We start from the raw sequence: 17,494 nt of genomic DNA on the forward strand, positions 1-17,494 counted from the left end.
ACACGGAGAGAGAGAATGGAGTTAGAGGGTATGGGTCGAAAATAGGATTCCATGACCCACGTTTAGCTACTTTTAGCACCCCTTGAGCAGCTTATGGGTTAATAGATGCTAAATTTTATCATATTACCATTAGCTCTCCTGTTTAGATCACCAAATGACTAAAAGTAGCTAAAAAAGTTGCTAAAGTTTATTTTTTGAGATTGAAACATGACCTAAAACTCCCTCATTTGTAGCTATAAATGAGTTTTTTAGCTCCCGAGAAACAATCTATCGCTTTAAGAGATCTGTTGGAGAAAAAATTAAAATCTATCCCTATTAATTTTTTAGATATCCGTTAAAGCTAATTTTTACGAGTAATTTTCAGGTAAGCTTTTGGAGACGCTATTAGAGAGGCTAACATCTTCTTATTCAATTTAAATTTTAAATAAAAAGTGGAGGTTAAACCCTTCAATCCCTCCGATTTTAGGACACCAAAAACTAGTCCTACCAGTAACAATCACACGATGAGAGAATAGAGCATAAGAGCAAAGAGCGTTCCAGTGATCACCAGAAAGTTTGCCGGTAGGAGTGGCCAGGCAGGACGTGCTGTCGACCCCAGGACGAGCTTGTTTGGTCGGTATATCGAAGTTGTAGGGAACGAGTGATATATACTGTCTCTAGTTTTTGACATGGTTTGACTACAAAATTAGGGTAGTTTTGGTCGGTATCCTTTTATTTTCTATGTGACCCCGTGTACTAAAATCGTGGCTAAATATTTTTTAATGTATTGTCTATACTCTATACTTACGAGAAGCCGAAATGTACCCCCCACGGCCGGCGGCGCGTTTGCCACCGTCCAGTTCCATGTCGGCCACCGTGTTCTTTCTGCCCGCAAATCCAAGCTCGACGGCTAGTCCCGCTAACACTCTCCGGCAACTTACGCCGGCTTCCACCTCCGGAAAGCTCCACTTCGCGGCGTTCCCGCTCCGCCTCCCCCGCCATGCCTGCGCAAGGACCTATCGCTCCGCCGCATTCGGGAGGGGATCGCCTGTGGCCGGGCGTAGAGAGAAGGACTACTACGCCACGCTGAACATCCGCCGCGACTCCACGCTCCAGGAGATCAAGTCTGCCTACCGGATTCTTGCCCGCAAGGTGCTGTGCGCTTCCCCCTCCTCTTCCTACCGCGTTGTTTATATTGGTGTTTTGTTATACTGTATTAATTTCCATACGCTTATTAATTTGAGCCATCTACATAGTTCCTAGATACTAATGCTGGGAAGTAGTATAATTTTTGAAGAGTTTAGAAAATAAACCCATGCTGTGTTGGATCTGTTTTTGACATGTCTATAATTGTAGTACCAAAGCTACATACATTGACCATATTTCCCTGGTTTGCTTTGGGTTACAGTACCATCCTGATATGAATAAGAGTCCTGAAGCAGAAGAAAAGTTCAAGGAGATCAGTGCTGCATATGAGGTAATCTTCAGCCTTGTGGCTTCAGCTGAAGTGCTGAAGGAGAATAGCACTAGAACGCACTGAGTATTATATTAGTTTAGCAACATGTGTATATTTCCTATTAGATTAGTTTAATTCTAACCTGATTGATTCAATTTATCTGTGATTTTGGTATTACTTAAGTGATAGACATTAATCTACTATATCAACTTAGACATGTCTTGTGTAGAATCTGATGTATACTGAACCGGAGCGGTAATTCCTTAAAGTTTTTGGAAGACTTTTACTTAAAAAATGATAGGCTCTCTACATGTCTCATGACCTAACCATGATTGTTGTTTACTTAATTTCTGTTTTATGCCCCTTTATCTTATATAGTTTGAATTTCATTTTAAAGGAAGGCAGTGAAATGTTAATGTTACAAACCTGGTTTATCAATACTATAAAAAAAACTCGGCCGGGGAGGAAAAGACCGCCCTCCCGGTATTATATTAAGAAAAGACCGAAACATGGTCCCGATCGAGAAAATCCCGAACCCTAGCCCCCCATCACTAGCGGGCCGTTACCGCCCACTCTGCAACGGCCTAGCCGGAGGGTGGCACGTAGGACGTAACTCGAGAGCGGGCGGGGCACAACGAGGGGATTTTTTTAACCAAGCCCGAAATTCGCCCCCAAGGGTGATCGAACCCGGGACCTGGAGGTGCTACTCGGAAGCCTTAACCATTACGCTACAGGCTCTTTCGCTGGTTTATCAATAATATCTTGGAATCATAATGGAATTTACTTTGTATTTAACCAGTGTATTAGGATGTTGGTTAGTTCACTTGACTGCTTCTACGCAATATATAGAGCAGTGAGCAGAACACTTACAAATGTGATACTCCCTATAGTCATTATTACTTTACATTTCTTACAGCAAAATACAACCTCATGGTGTTCGATAAAAAAAATACAACCTCATGACAATTTGGCTGTCTGAAATTTCAATTGATATTAACCATAGGTAGTATTTGACGATGCTATCATATGACCATCCTTTTATGTGATCTGTACTATTATATTCTTCAGGTTCTATCTGATCAAGACAAAAGATCATTATATGATCGCTTTGGAGAAGAGGGGCTCAGCGGTGACTACAGAAATGGAGATATTGGCACACATGGGGTACACAATTTATTTAGCACTAAGTCATTTTCCTTTTTGACCAGTTTGATTATTATATTGGAATATAAATCTATTTTCCTTTAGCTGCTGATACGGGCTAATCTCTTGGGAGTGCGTAGGGGAGAGTGGGGCAGGGATCTGGATTGGGGAAGGGATCTCAACCGTTGAGTTTTCCTGGCCTGTATTCAATTTCGATGTCGTAGCCAAACAGTTTGCTGACTCGTGTGCTGTGATATGGTGGACAATCGCTGATCAAGTAAATACTTCAAGCTGAAATGATTTGTTCGAACTGTGAAAGCTCGGCCCCAAATGTAAGGTCTCCAATGACGAACCGCCTTGACGAGCCCAATTAGCTCGCGCTCGTAGGCTGGTAATTTCTGATGTTGAGGAGCCACTGCTCGGCTGAATAGGCGATAGCACCATCACCCTGGTGGAGGACTGTGCCAAAACCAGTCCCTGAAGCATCACAATCAATGACGAATCGCTTTGCGAAATCTGGGAGCTGAAGAATAGGTGCTGTCATCAGTGCTTGTTTCAGCAGATGGAAGGCTTCTTCGGCTTCAGTTGTCCATCAGAATGCCTCCCTCTTCAGTAGGGCAGTAAGGGGGGCAGCTACTGCGCCATATCCCGCAATAAATTTGCGGTAGTAGCCCGTAAGGCCAAGGAAACCACGCAATGCCAGCAGGGATTGGGGCTGGGGCCATGCCTCCACTGCTGCTACCTTTACGGAATCCATGGCGACACCGTCCTCAGATATGATGTGGCCAAGGTAGGGGACTGTCGGCTCGCCAAATGAGCACTTGGACCGTTCGAGGGCCAGCTTGTGCTCTCTGAGAACCTGGAATAGTGGAATATCTGTTTGACATGTTGCAAATTTGCTGTCCAAGATGGGCTGTAGACTAGAATGTCATCAAAGAAGACGAGGACAAATTTGCGGATGAAAGGGCGAAGAACAGAATTTATCAATGACTGAAAAGTGGACAGTGCATTGGTGAGTCCAAACTACATTACCAAGAATTCATAATGTCCGTGGTGTGTCCAAAACACAGTTTTTTCGATGTCATTTGGATGCATGCGCACCTGATGATAACCACTCCGTAGGTCGAGCTTTGTGAAGAATTTTGCCTCGCGAAGTTAATGCAGCAACTCATCAACTACTGGGATGGGAATTTTATCCTTCACTATCTTCATGTTAAGTTCACGATAACCAATACAAAATCTCCAAGTGCCATCTGCCTTTTTGACTAGCAATACATATGATGAGAAGGCTGATTTGCATTCCCTGATAATGTCTTGCTGCACCATCGCAACACACTGACACTCGATCTCATCTTTTAAGAGTGGTGGGTAGCGGTAAGGCCGCACTGCTACTGGCGTTGTTCCTGGCAGCAACCTTATGTGATGGTCATGGTAACGTGGGGGAGGAAGGCCCTGGGGCTCAGTGAAAATGTCGGAGTAGGAAATGAGCAGAGCGTCCAGAACCGGCCTTGAATCCAGCAACTGTTGCCCACCAATGCCTGTCCAATGTACCCGGTGGCCCTGGTGCCAAAACTCCATCGCCAGTTTGGAGAAGTTCCACAGAATCGGACCAAGGGAGCGCAACCACTGCACCCCTAAGACGTAAGACCATGTCGAAGCCGCCGTCCAGAGGTAGGGGATAGCAGGTTGCAGTGAAGATTGTCCCCTCGATTGATAGAGTAGCCTTGTCACAAATTCCATTGCTTGCCACCTGATCACCATTTGCTATCTTGACTGTGAGACCTGGCCTAGGCGTCACTTGGAGCCCAAGTCGCGATGTGATGGATCTGCGGATGAAAGTGTGGGTGGACCCTGTGTCTACCAATGCCACCAAGGACTGTCCATTGATGGTAACCTGAAGCTTCATTGTGTCGGCCACATCAATCCCGGTAATGGCGTGCAGTGAGATGCCCAATTCAGTTGTTTCTTCTAGTTCCTCATCGTCAACCATCTCCAACAAGTATACACCCCCTTTGGTTGCGCATTTGTGATCAGCAGAGTACTTCTCAGAACAATTGTAGCACTCACCATTAGCCCTTTTGGTTGCAAGTTCTTCCGGGGACAGGCGACAAAAACCTTGGTTTGGCCGCTGGAGATTTGGACAGGGAGGTAGTCAGAGATGGCTTGGCTGTCAGTGGTCCTGTGGTCCTGCTGCACGGCTTGGCTTGTTATCTGGGTGACTCTAGAGCACACATATCTCATAAGCTCTGGCCAGTCTCATGGCTGTCTGCAGATCTATGGGCGCATGAAGTTCCACGTCGGTGCGCAGTGGCTGTCCCAGGCCAGCTGTGAACATGTTGGTCCGCACTTGCTGCGAGAGTCCAGTGCAGTGACACAGCAAGGCGAGGAACTGCTGCTGGTAATCTTCCACCGACACCATGCGATACAAGTCCTTGAGGTCTGCCATGCTGTTGGTGCGTAGAGGTGGCCCAAAACGCATGTGTACAAACTCGACGAAGCGCGCCCATGGCAAGAGCCCATAGTCGGCTTCCAGGGTGCAGTACCATTCTGCCGCCTGCTCGTCCTTGTGGAGAGACGCCATCCATACTCGTTCATCGGCGGGTGTCCCCATGCCGCGGAAGTATGTCCGGCATTTGTTGATCAAGGGAAGAGGATCCCCCACACCATTGTAGCAGGGAAAGTTGATCTTAGGTGGGCGGGGTGCGTCCTCATGTTGATGGCCGCGACCGCCGCCACCATGTCCCTGCCGCGTAGATGGGTGGGAGGTCTCCGTCTCGGCGCTGGCAGGTGTGGTGTCCTCCAGACGCGGCAGACGCTGGTCATGGCTGTCCATGTGCGTGTTGAGGGTGGCCGTCTGCGCTAGAAGTAGATCTGGGAGTCGGTCAGGATCTTAGGATCGGAATCAGAGGCGGGCATGATGGCCGATCCTCCGGAGGTCTCTAATACCAAATTGATATGAGCTAATCTCTTGGGAGTGCGTAGGGGAGAGTGGAGGAGGGATCTGGATTGGGGAAGGGATCTCAGGGGATATGGACTGCGGCTGGTGGTCGGAGCTCCGACGGCACCGTCGTTGGCTGTGTAACCAGCCACGGTGACCAAGGAGCCGCCCATAGCCGGGGACTCTTTTTCCTTGATAAAAAACCCTAGTACAAACTACTTGGGCCCTTATAGATGACATGCACCTTATTCTCCAGGATAATTCACAAGCATTATCCCCAGCTAACTGACCAGCCTTATCTAATGGAACTACCAAGCCTTATCTGATCCTTATAATCCGGATTCAGTTAAGACTTGTTACGCCTATACTGCCGACCATAGAAGGAGTCGATAACAGCTGCTCTTTTTTCTGTAGCCAACACCCTCTTTGTTGGTAAGGTGCATTTATGCCCACCAGTTAATGTAATAGCAGTAAGAACTGTTCAATTTGATGTTCTTATGGGTGGACTTACTGGCTTCTCACCTTACCTTTAGCGAATGTTTTGATCTTGGAAACTCCACTTCTACATCAACCTGATTTTCTTTGATTGAGAAAATGGAAAACTGCTAGTTAATAGAGGAGTCATAGTTTGAATTTTTTGATGGACTTGATCATACAAGTTTTGTTTGATTTTGCAGATTGATCCATATGAACTCTTCAATGCTTTCTTTGGTAGTTCCGACAAACTTTTTGGGGATAGTATGGGGTCTGGGGGATTTCATTATAGTGCAGAAGCAAAGGACAATAGGGCACTTAACATCAGGTAACACTTTCAACTTAGCACCGTATCAGAATGTTAGATCTTGAATAGCTATTTACAACTCATTTTCCACTTTACAGCTATAATCTGCTCCTTTCTTTTGAAGAGTCCATCCTCGGAGGCAAACGTGAAATCAATGTTTTTCGCCATGAAACATGTGGCACCTGCCATGGAACTGGAGCTAAATGTAGCAATGACATTACAGAATGCACCCGATGCAGAGGTCAAGGCAGGTTGATGAAAACTCAAAGGACACCTTTTGGTATAGTTTCTCAGGTGTAGTTATTTCTTCGTGAAATCGATGTCTTGGAATAACTTTTAATGCTTCAACCACATCTGTACTTTCTCCCAAGAAAATGTTATTAATGGATTTGTCATCTATTTCTTTTTTTTTGTTAAATCCAAATGAGAAGAACCAGCAACAAAATGTATGATATTACTTGGTGTGTGTAACCTATTTAACATTATTGCTAACTTACTGTTTGCTCCATTTTTATAGTTTTATTTACTGAAGTTCAACATAATATAGCTTACGCAATATCTTATGTTGCTGCGTTCTGTAGATATCTTCATGCTTAAATTGTGAAGGCAGCGGGAAGGTAATTACTGAACATTGCACAGAATGTTACGGTTCGGGCAGAGTCCAAATTGAACGCATTATCAAAGTAGATATACCTGGAGGTATTGATGATGGCTCCACCATTCGAATTAGTGGTGGAGGTAATGTTGATAAGCAAAGGTAAGCATTGGTTAGCTGTTATATAATCTCTTAGTCATGTATCATTTGTGTAGTTTGTTATATGTTTGATTTGAGTAACCTATTTAAAGCTACGCTACTATAATCTTTATGAGATGACAAGGTGGTGATTGAATTGCATAACTGAGTAATACCACCTGATGAAATGTTAGCCCCATTTCAGTTATTACTAAAATTGGTTCATGACCACACCTACCTCATTTAAATAGACAGCCCCATTTCAGAATTACATGTTATGCATTTCTATCTTATTGTGCAGGGGTGCAAGTGGTGACCTGTATATATTTGTTCGCGTTAATAAAAAACAAGGCATCCACAGAGATGGTCTCAATCTGTACTCAGATGCTTCAGTTGATTATACTGATGTGATTTTAGGTACCACAGTGAAGGTTAGCTGTTAATTCGATTTCAGGAACATCATTCATATTATATTATTATGCCTTCTCAAACATGCAAGAGAGTTGTATATCATTATATTAAGCAGAAATATGCCTTGTATACCAATACCATGTGTTGTCAAAATAAATACGAATTTGACGTGTGTTTGATGAACTCAAGTCTAACTTATGTCAATTCCATAGTTCTGGCAACATTCTTATTCAGTTTTAGCAAACCTCCCAGTTCAGCTTAACCTAGCTAGTAAGTTTATTTTTTCAGGTTGAAACAATAGAAGGACTCAAGGATCTTCACATTCCTCCTGGCACCCAGCCTGGAGAGAACTTAAAATTTTCTCAGCTGGGAGTTCCCGACATTAAGAAGCCTAATGTCAGAGGAGATCACTACTTCATGATAAAGGTGAAAATCCCGAAGAGTATCAGGTTCAAATTCTGGCACTTTTTAACAGCTTTCCTAATTAGTCAGCCAAGGGCGTCCCATACCACCCTTGTGGTAGCACTTTTTTTTCGGGTGGTTCTCCATGATCCAATTAACATGATGATCTTATCATGAACAATAATTAAAACAACAACATAATTGGAACATGATCATAATAAAACATTAATTTTCCAAAACCAGGTAGAGCAATAGCAAATGTACCCAATAGTTCATCTGTTTGCAAGGTGGGGGATAACAATACTAGGGAAACCTATTAGGTCCCATCAAATTAACCTGAGCATGTCACAGTGATTAGCATGAACATTATTAGGTAAAGAAAAGTGATCAAGGGCACAACTTGCTTCAGACTCAAGATTCCCAGGCACCAGCTTGGTCTTCAAGATTCTCGTAATCTCGCTGCTAGTCGTAGCAATACAAACAAACATGTTATAAGCAAAATTAACATCACACCAAACATAAGAACAAACTTCATATAATATTCTACGCATCGTAACTAGATCCTAAGTTCGAGAACCACTAAAATCGGAGTTACGATTAAAGAGCCCTTGGTCTGATCTCCACATAAAAGTACCTGAAAAAGCTAGAGCTTTCTTCATGGAGGTGGTCATTACTGAGGTGGGGGATGGCACAAATACAAAGTTTTGGAAGGATAAGTGGTTATATGGTAAGCGAATTAAATATCTTACTCCAAGTTTATATAATATTATACCCAAGAGGATTATTTATAGCAGGACAGTCTATGAGGCAATTATAGACAGAAAATGAATCTCTGATATTAAAGGTCCTCTGACAGTGGGAGTCTTAACAGATTATCTTCAGTTGTGGGACATGACTTCAGGTTGGCAGCTGCAGCCTGAGGTTGAGGATAAACATGTTTTCAGTATTGCTCCTAATGGCATCTATTCAACAAAGATTGCTTACGAGGGCTTCTTTTTGGGGTCTGTAATTTTCCCTTATTGCAAGAAAATCTGGAAAACTTGGGCCTTGCCAAAACGTTGTTTCTTCATCTGGCTGGTTGCACAAAATCGTCTCTGGACAGCGGATAGACTTGCTAAAAGAGGGCTGAGTCATCTTGAGAAGTGCCCCTTTTGTGATCAAGAAGATGAAACTATTGATCATCTCCTTGTTACCTGTTCCTTCTCCAGGGAATTCTGGTACCTGTTGTTACGGATTTTTGGTCTGCATTCTTTGGCTCCTCAACCTGATGTTGGCTCATATCTAGCTGGTAGGAATCGGTGGGGAATATTGCTGCTGGGCTCACTAGAAAAGGGCTTGATTCCCTTATCATTCTGGAGCCTGGACCTTGTGGAAGCATAGAAACAAATGTGTTTTTGATGGCTGCAACCCCAGTGTTGCCATGAGTCTTAGAGCTGCTAATGAGGAAAGGATGCAATGGGAGATTGCTGGTGCCAAGGGGCTTTGCCATCTAGCTGTACCTTTAGCTGAGAGCTAAGGAAACTCTAATGGATTCTTTTTTGTATGCTTCTTACTGGCCTCCGTAAGGAGGCTGTTTTGTACTGGTCTTTCTTGGCCCCCTTTTATCTCTTCTTAATATATTATGAGGCGCAATTCTCCTGCGCTTTCGAGAAAAAATAAAGATTTAGGTGTTTAATATAGAATAAATTAAGTGCATAATTTTAATCTATGTTTCATGACAAAACAAGGTTACCAGATGATAAACAATATTAATATGAATTTAATGCGACTGGAATGGATCAAAAAGGAGTTACATTGAATTAAATATGAATTAAACAAGTTTCTAGAATTATTTTTATACTAGAAATCATTTTTTTGTTTTTTATTCTGAATTTCTCTAAAGATTCTGGACTGCAGACACAAAAACCAGGGAGCTCGGGGTCCCAATCATAAATATTAGGACTTATAATTCCCTATAGCACTCCCCGGACGACAGGTTTATTTCGAAATAAGGCAGGGTCTCTTTAATAAAATCGCCCGCGGCGAAGGGGTATCGATGATCGCGGACCGTAGATCGCTTGATCAGTGGTCGTGATCAGATTACGAACCGGTATACCACGACTGCCCTCAGATCTCGATCCGACGCCCGAGACCTAATGAAGGCGTGATCTATTTCGAACCGTAGGATCACGATCTAACGACTCCCTTTTTTACCAAAACGAATTGGTATCATCTGATCTAATCTCCACCGCTCATCACCCGCTCAACGGTCCACCAGTTGTCTTCTTCCTCCATCAGCTCAGCACGGCGGTGGACGCAGAGTTCCACCCAGACCGCACACCGACACTTGCGAAACATTGACCTACACACGGATCCTGGCCCCGGACCCGAATTAATCGAAGTCCCGACCATGCTGAACCTATTGACCTCCATCACGCCTTGGCCTAGCATGCTAAAAAGTCTTGCACAACGCACCATGGCTCCGCATAGCGACCATGATGGAGAGCCCCGACACAGGGCCCCCGGCGCCTTCCCAATTTAATCCAAAGGGCACTAATCGTGGCATAGGTGAACTCGAACCGCTTAAGGAGATGGTTACCGTGATTATGGGTGATGGTGTGGACACGAGCCCAACCGCGGCCATGCAGTCCCCTCTCTTTTCTTCTCTGCGCTTGGTGGCGAGGCGTATTATGGGTCGAGGTAGCCGTGATGCTTGGGTTAAATAGACGAGCGGAGCGGATTAGGGAATCCATGCATCGTCCATAACCATACCGCGATGAATCCCATCGGATTTCCTGGAATCACGCGTGGTTTGTTACGGTCGGCTTTGGGAAGAAGACGACTGACAGCACGGCCCCACCCATCAGCGAGACGGTGCGCGCGCGGAACGGGAGGGACTGACGGCCGGGCCCCATGCGTCATTTGCACCAGGGACGAGTCCGCGTGGGCGCGACTGAGTGGCCGACGGGGCGGGCCCACAAGTCAGCGCAACACGGCGTGGACACAGACTGTAGGTGTGGGGCTGTCACGTGGGGCCCGCACGTCAGCGCCAAAACCCACAGTTGGGCTGTGCGGAAGTAGAGACGATATTGGGCCGGAGGGAGGAAAACTAGCCCAGCTGAGGCTTTTTCTTTTTCTTTTCTATTTCTTTCAAAATTTCAAAATCCTATTTCAAATTCAAACCTGTTTCAACTTTCTGTTTTAAATTTCAGATTCCCATTCTCAAACATAATCCTAATGTGAATATAGATTCTACTGTTTATAATACTATTATTTATTATTATAGTTATTACTTTCCATTCTTTTAATTTTTTTATCATTTCTGTTTTGTTTTTCGACTTAAGGTAAAAAATTTTGAATTCAAATTCACACTAGGGTTTCTCTTTTAGATTAAATGCATTACTCAAAAATCCCAGCATGAGATGCACATTTTTTTATTTATTTATGGGTAAATTGATTAATTTTACTCCATTAATCGATTATGAAAATGGAAGGGAATTAATAAATCTCCAAAGGTTTCAAGGAAAAATTCCCAAAATCCTAACATAATTATATATTTTTATTTATATCATTATTTTTCTCTGATCCAAAATTTTGGGCTTTACATATCTCCACTAGGCATAGTGGTTCCTCTGGTATGAACTATAGATAATTGGATTCTAATTTGGCAAAAGCATTTCTTATTGTGTTATGGTGTTAGCATGGGTTTATGTGGTCCTTTCATGAGGATCTCTCTCGTGTTTTGTTCTCTTAATATAATAATGTGTAGCTCTACTGCATGTTCGAGAGAAAAACATGTTGCAACAACAATAACAGAGCCTTTTAGTCCCAAGCAAGCTTGGGTAGGATATAGTTGAAACCTAACAGAAACTATGTCATGTACGGTAAGCCGTGTCGTCCGCCCCTGTCCTCGCCATGCCCGACTTCGGCAAGCGGTTCGTGGTGGAGTGCGATGCGTCCTCCACAGGCTTCGGTGGGGTGCTCGTCCAGGAGGGACACCCGGTCGCGTTCTTCAGCCGACCTATTGCACCCCGCCACCGCGACCTCGCCGCCTACGAGCGCGAACTTATCGGCCTAGTCCAGGCCGTTCGGCACTGGCGGCCATACCTATGGGGACGGCACTTCATCGTCAAGACGGATCACTTCAGTCTCAAGTATCTCCTCGACCAGCGGTTGGCCACGATTCCCCAACACCATTGGGTGGGCAAACTTCTGGGATTCGACTTTACGGTCGAATACCGCTCGGGCGCCACGAACACCGTCGCCGACGCACTATCCAGGCGGGACCCCGACGAGGGCACGCTGATGGCCATTTCAGCACCCTGTTTCGACTTCATCGAGCGCCTGCGGCAGGCACAGGCTACGGATCCGGCCCTCGTCGCCATCTACGAAGAGATCCGCGCGGGCACGCGCGCAACACCATGGTCCATCATCGGTGGGATGGTCGCCATGGAGGGACGCCTCTATATCCCAGCCACTTCACCCCTACTACGGGAGATCGTGGCCACTGTACACGATGACGGCCACGAAGGCGTCCACCGCACCCTGCATCGACTACGGCACGGCTTTCATTTTCCCAACGTGCGTCATTGTGCAGGAATTCGTCAGGGCGTGCGGAACGTGCCAAACATACAAGTCAGATCACCTACGTCCGGCTGGTCTCCTACAGCCCCTGCCGATCCCAGATGGGGTGTGGTCGGACATCGGCATAGACTTCATCGAAGCTCTGCCCCGCGTGCACGGCAAGACGGTCATTCTCACTGTCGTCGACCGTTTCAGCAAGTACTGCAACTTCATCCCGCTGGCGCACCCATACACGGCGGAGTCGGTGGCGCAAGCATTCTGCGCCGAGGTGGTGAGGCTGCACGGCATCCCGCAGTCCATCGTCTCGGACCGTGACCCCGTCTTCACGTCGGCCTTCTGGAGGGAGCTAATGGCCCTGACTGGAACCAAGTTGTTCATGTCCTCCGCTTTCCATCCGCAAACCGACGGCCAGTCGGAGGCAGCCAACCGCGTCATCGTGATGTACCTTCGCTGCTTCACCGGCGACCGACCCCGACAGTGGCTCCGCTGGCTTCCATGGGCAGAGTACACCTACAACACTGCCTACCAGTCCTCGCTCCGCGAGACGCCATTCCGGGTGGTCTACGGCCGCGACCCACCGACCATCCGGTCCTACGAGCCGGGTGACACACGCGTGCCCGCGGTGGCGCATGAGATGGAGGAACGGGCCACCTTCCTCGACGACGTTCGCTACCGTCTCCATCAGGCGCAAGAATCCCAGAAACGCGCCTACGATCAGCATCACAGGCAGGTCGTCTACAACGTCGGTGACTGGGCCCTTCTTCGTCTCCGTCAACGACCATCGGCATCCCTGCCACGTTCCACCACAGGCAAGTTGAAGCCCCGCTACGTCGGCCCCTACCGTGTCAAGGAGATCATCAACGAGGTGGCCGTACGCCTACAACTTCCATCCGACGCCAAAATCCACGACGTCTTCCATGTGGGCATCCTTAAGAAGTTCGTTGGGGCGCCACCAACGGAACCACCTGCGCTCCCGGCCTCACTCAACGGCGCAGTGGTGTCCACACCTTTCCGTGTCTTGGCGGGTCGCCTGGCTCGCGGCGTTAGGCAAGTTCTGATACAGTGGCACGGTGCACCAGTGACGTCTGCGACCTGGGAGGATTTCGAGGATTTCCGGGCAAGCTTCCCCGCTTTCCAGCTCGAGGACGAGCTGTCTTTCGAGGCCGGGAGAGATGTCATGTACGGTAAGACGTACACAAGGCGCAGGCGCGCACGCGACATCCGGCGGGCAGCAGAGCGCGCCAAAAGTGCAGCAGCGCCACAGATGGCAGGCACTCAAGTTTAGGAAAGCAGCAGCCACTTATGGCAAGGGATAAATAGGAAAGTATCAATTTGGCTCTTATGGCAAGGAATAAGTAGGAAAGTAGCAATTTGGCACTTATGGCAAGGAATAAGTAGGAAAGTAGTATTTTGGCAGGGAGGATAATTAGGGAGCTTGCTCCATTTGTGTGGCCGCCGGCCCTATATATCCCCAGGTGCGCAGCACTGTTGAGGGCAATAAAATACCAAGTCATTTCCCACCTCTCTCTCTCAAGCCTGCGGTTAGGAGGAATACTCCTACCGGAGAAGACGGCCGAAGGCTATGAGTTACGTAGCCAAGGCCCGGCGAGTCAAGGGTTCGACGCTCTTGACAAACTACAAGTTAAGGTTCAAACACATGGACAATTGTTTTCCATGCACTCCTATTTAAGGTTAAATCTTTGGGTATATTTCATCCTTTAAATCTATTTTAATGCATCTTCTCATGTTAACTTCGACTTTTCCCTGCCTCATTTCCTGTTGCTATCGCGCCTTAGGATCCCACTGCGCACTGGTGCCTTTGAAGGTCTCCATTAGACATATCCAAACCAACCGGTGTTCTACGAGCTTTTCTTCAATTGATGATACCCCTATCCTATCTTGTATATCATCATCCCAAACTTGATCCCTTTTCGTGTGACCATAAATTCAACGCAACATACACATTTTTGCAACACTTATCTACTAAATATGTCGCCTTTTTGTAGGCCAACATTCTGCACCATACAACATACGCAGGTCTAATCATCCTATAAAACTTGGCTTTTAGCTTCGCTGTGTGTGTGGGGGTTATCCTCTTGTCACATAGAACACCAGATGCTTGACGTCACTTATCCACCCTACTTGGATTCTATAGCTAACATCCTCATCAATATCATTGTTTCTCTGTAATATTGATCCTAAATATCGAAATAATCCTTTCTGGGTGCTACTTGAGCTTCAAAACCAACATCTTCGTCGTGAGTAGTAGTGCTAAAGTCACATCTCATTTATTCGATTTTAGTTCTTCTGAGTCTAAAACTTTTGGACTCTAGTTTCTCGCCACAAATCTAGTTTTCTATTCACTCCTATTTGAGTTTATCAACCAGAACCAGAACTACATCGTCCGCAAAAAGCAACATTCACTTCTATGTCCTTTGTGATCTCATCCATCACCAACACAAAGGTAAGGGCTCAAAGCTGACCCTTATAGTCCTATTCTAATCTGGAAGTTATTTGTGTCTCGTCACTTGTTTGAACACTAGTCATAACATTATTATATATGTCCTTAATGAGTCCAACATACTTCGTTGGAACTTTATATTTGTCCAAAACCTATCACATAACATTCTTTGGTATTTTGTCGTAAGTCTTCTTCAAGTCTTTTGCTTTCTATATTGCTCCATCACTTGTCTTATTAAAAAAATAGCTTTATGGTTGACCTTCTAGGCATGAAATGAATCCAAATTGGTTCATAGAGATCCTCTTTATTTCTATCAGACGATGCAACGCCAAAACATACCATGTTAACATCCTAAATACTGTCTCGGTTTATATTGTTTTGACTTTTGGTGTATAACTTCAGACAGTTATTTTGACTTCTACAGTGGCCAGGAACGTTTGCTAGTTGAAGAGCTTGCTGCACTAAAGAAAGCTCAGAATATCTCAGTTCCAGGTGAAGTTTAATCTATTTTCCTGAGTTATTATTGTAGCTAGCATCTGTCTCACGGGTTGACTCCTGAGTCCTGAGCCTGTTCTGTGCCTTTTCTTTGGTTTATTCAGAACCTACAAAGATAGAAAATTTTCGGGAGAGAAACCATCATCCATCTGCAAAGAGAAGATCATTCTGGGGACGTGTCTGGAATTTTTTCAGGTAGACATCATTTCTCATTATTTTTCTTGTCATGAAACTTAAGTAGGCCTATACTGATTACACCAATATTATTTGTTTTTTATTGATCTTCCCTTATCTATTTTCCTTAGTGATAGATGAGGTCACGAGGGATATACAAGGAGATATCTCTTGGTGTATGCTTTTCGCTGACGATATAGTCCTAGTAGATGAAAGCCGGGAAAGAGTAAATAGAAAGCTAGAGTTATGACGTCAGACCCTAGAGTCAAAAGGATTTAGAATTAGCAGGACCAAAACCGAGTATATGAGATGTGACTTTGGTACTACAATTAGTGAGTATGAAGATGTAAGCTTGGGAGTCCAGGTAGTACCAAAGGACACCTTCTGTTATTTGGGATCGATGCTACATAGAGATAGTGATATTGATGAAGATGTTAGCCATAGAATCAAAGCGGGATGGATGAAATGACGTCAAACATCGGGAGTCCTATGTCATAAGAGAGTGTTACAGAAGTTGAAAGGCAAGTTCTACAGGTTAGCGATTAGGCCTGCTATGTTATATGGGGCTTAGTGTTGGCCGACTAAGAGACGACATCCAACAACTAAGTGTCGTAGAGATACGTATATTGCGTTGGATATGTGGGCACACAAGATTGGACTGAGTGAGAAACGATGACATACACGATCGGCTAGGAGTAGCGCCAATTGAAGAAAAGCTTATTCAACATCGGTTGAGATGGTTTGGGCATGTCCACCGGAGACCCCTAGAGACACCGGTGCACAGAGTCATCATAAGACGGGACAATAATAAGAAGAGGTAGAGGTCGACCAAACTTGACATGGGAGGAGGCAATCAAAAGAGACTTGAAGAAATGGAATATTCCAATTGATCGGTGTTTGGATAGAAGTGCTTGGAAAGAAGCTATCCATGTGCCCGAACCGTGATTAGACATTTTTCCTTTTAGTGCTCTCAATGGCTTTTTCCTTTCCCTTTATCTCTCTTTCTCTTTTTGGTGACATCTTGTTGGATTTCCACTCTAGCCTACCCCAACTTGCTTGGGACTAAAAGACTATGTTGATGTATTGATCTGCCAAGCTAGTTGTTTTAGTACCTAGTGCATGACGAAAAGGGCAGGCTTGGCGCTCTTGGAATCTCTAATTGCTTTTTTCTTGGAAAAAAATGCTATCTAAAGGCAATGCCATATGTATATGTGGTTCAGATGCCTAGCTTATCTACATTGCTCTCATTCTGTAAAGCTTGAATTTACTTTTGATAAGGCCATTTAATAATTCTATTCATTACATTCTAGGGATGATAAAGGTGATAAAAGATTTGCTTCAATCAGTGTGCAACCTATTATCCCAGGATGGAATTCTTGCCGAGGAACTGATACGGCTGTCCCCTTGCTATTAAAAGGATTCCTCATGACCGCAATATTCTTATTTGTAATCAGAAGTAAACTCAGGTACACTGGGAAGCGCATTGACCGTCCAACTCAAGCTGAAATACCTGTTGAGCCAGAGTGAATTTCTGTCGTCTTCATTTCTGAACGTTTGCGACATCACAGTTTTGATGATGATCATAAATACGTAACTTTGCCGCGCAAAGCTTCGTCCTGGGAAAAGAATCCGGCTTTGCTTGCAGTGTATGGTATCCAGACGCAGCAGTACAGGTTAACAGAATATGGGTTGCTTCTCATTAGTCATTTCTTGATTCATTATTCCAATATGTAGAAGACACCTGCAGCAATTCCGAGTTTTGACGAAAGCCACATGAAAGACATGAAGAAACATGGCCGTAGGCTAATGTACACTGTATGTATCTTGTCTGCACAAAGTTTTGTAACCATCCCGGCTTGATATCGTTTAACGATTTTGTTGCAACATAATTCATAAGCACTGAATTTATGCAAACAACAGTTCTGACGCGAGACGAATTGGAATAATCACAATTCACA

The 17,494-nt window shown here is 45.1% G+C and overlaps 1 protein-coding gene across 2 annotated transcripts; it reads left to right on the forward strand.

Annotated features, from left to right (window-relative positions):
* The first annotated feature begins 855 nt into the window (after positions 1-855).
* LOC100382193 (uncharacterized) lies at positions 856-17,461 on the forward strand. 2 transcript variants are annotated; one of them, NR_159445.1, is made up of 11 exons: positions 856-1,131; positions 1,388-1,456; positions 2,504-2,599; positions 6,194-6,318; positions 6,396-6,591; positions 6,879-7,054; positions 7,332-7,461; positions 7,730-7,867; positions 15,292-15,359; positions 15,467-15,557; positions 16,847-17,461. NR_159445.1 is itself a non-coding variant. In NM_001366777.1 (11 exons), exons 2-11 carry the CDS (start codon positions 1,400-1,402, stop codon positions 17,061-17,063), a joined length of 1,317 nt encoding a protein of 438 aa, NP_001353706.1. In that variant the 5' UTR covers positions 856-1,131; positions 1,388-1,399; the 3' UTR covers positions 17,064-17,328. The 2 variants fall into 2 exon arrangements, 1 of the variants encoding a protein (NP_001353706.1); NM_001366777.1 differs by having other exon boundaries at positions 7,730-7,890; positions 16,847-17,328.
* Positions 17,462-17,494: the final 33 nt, after the last annotated feature.

This window comes from Zea mays, chromosome 1, assembly GCF_902167145.1.
Source record: "Zea mays cultivar B73 chromosome 1, Zm-B73-REFERENCE-NAM-5.0, whole genome shotgun sequence".
Classification (NCBI taxonomy): domain Eukaryota; kingdom Viridiplantae; phylum Streptophyta; class Magnoliopsida; order Poales; family Poaceae; genus Zea; species Zea mays.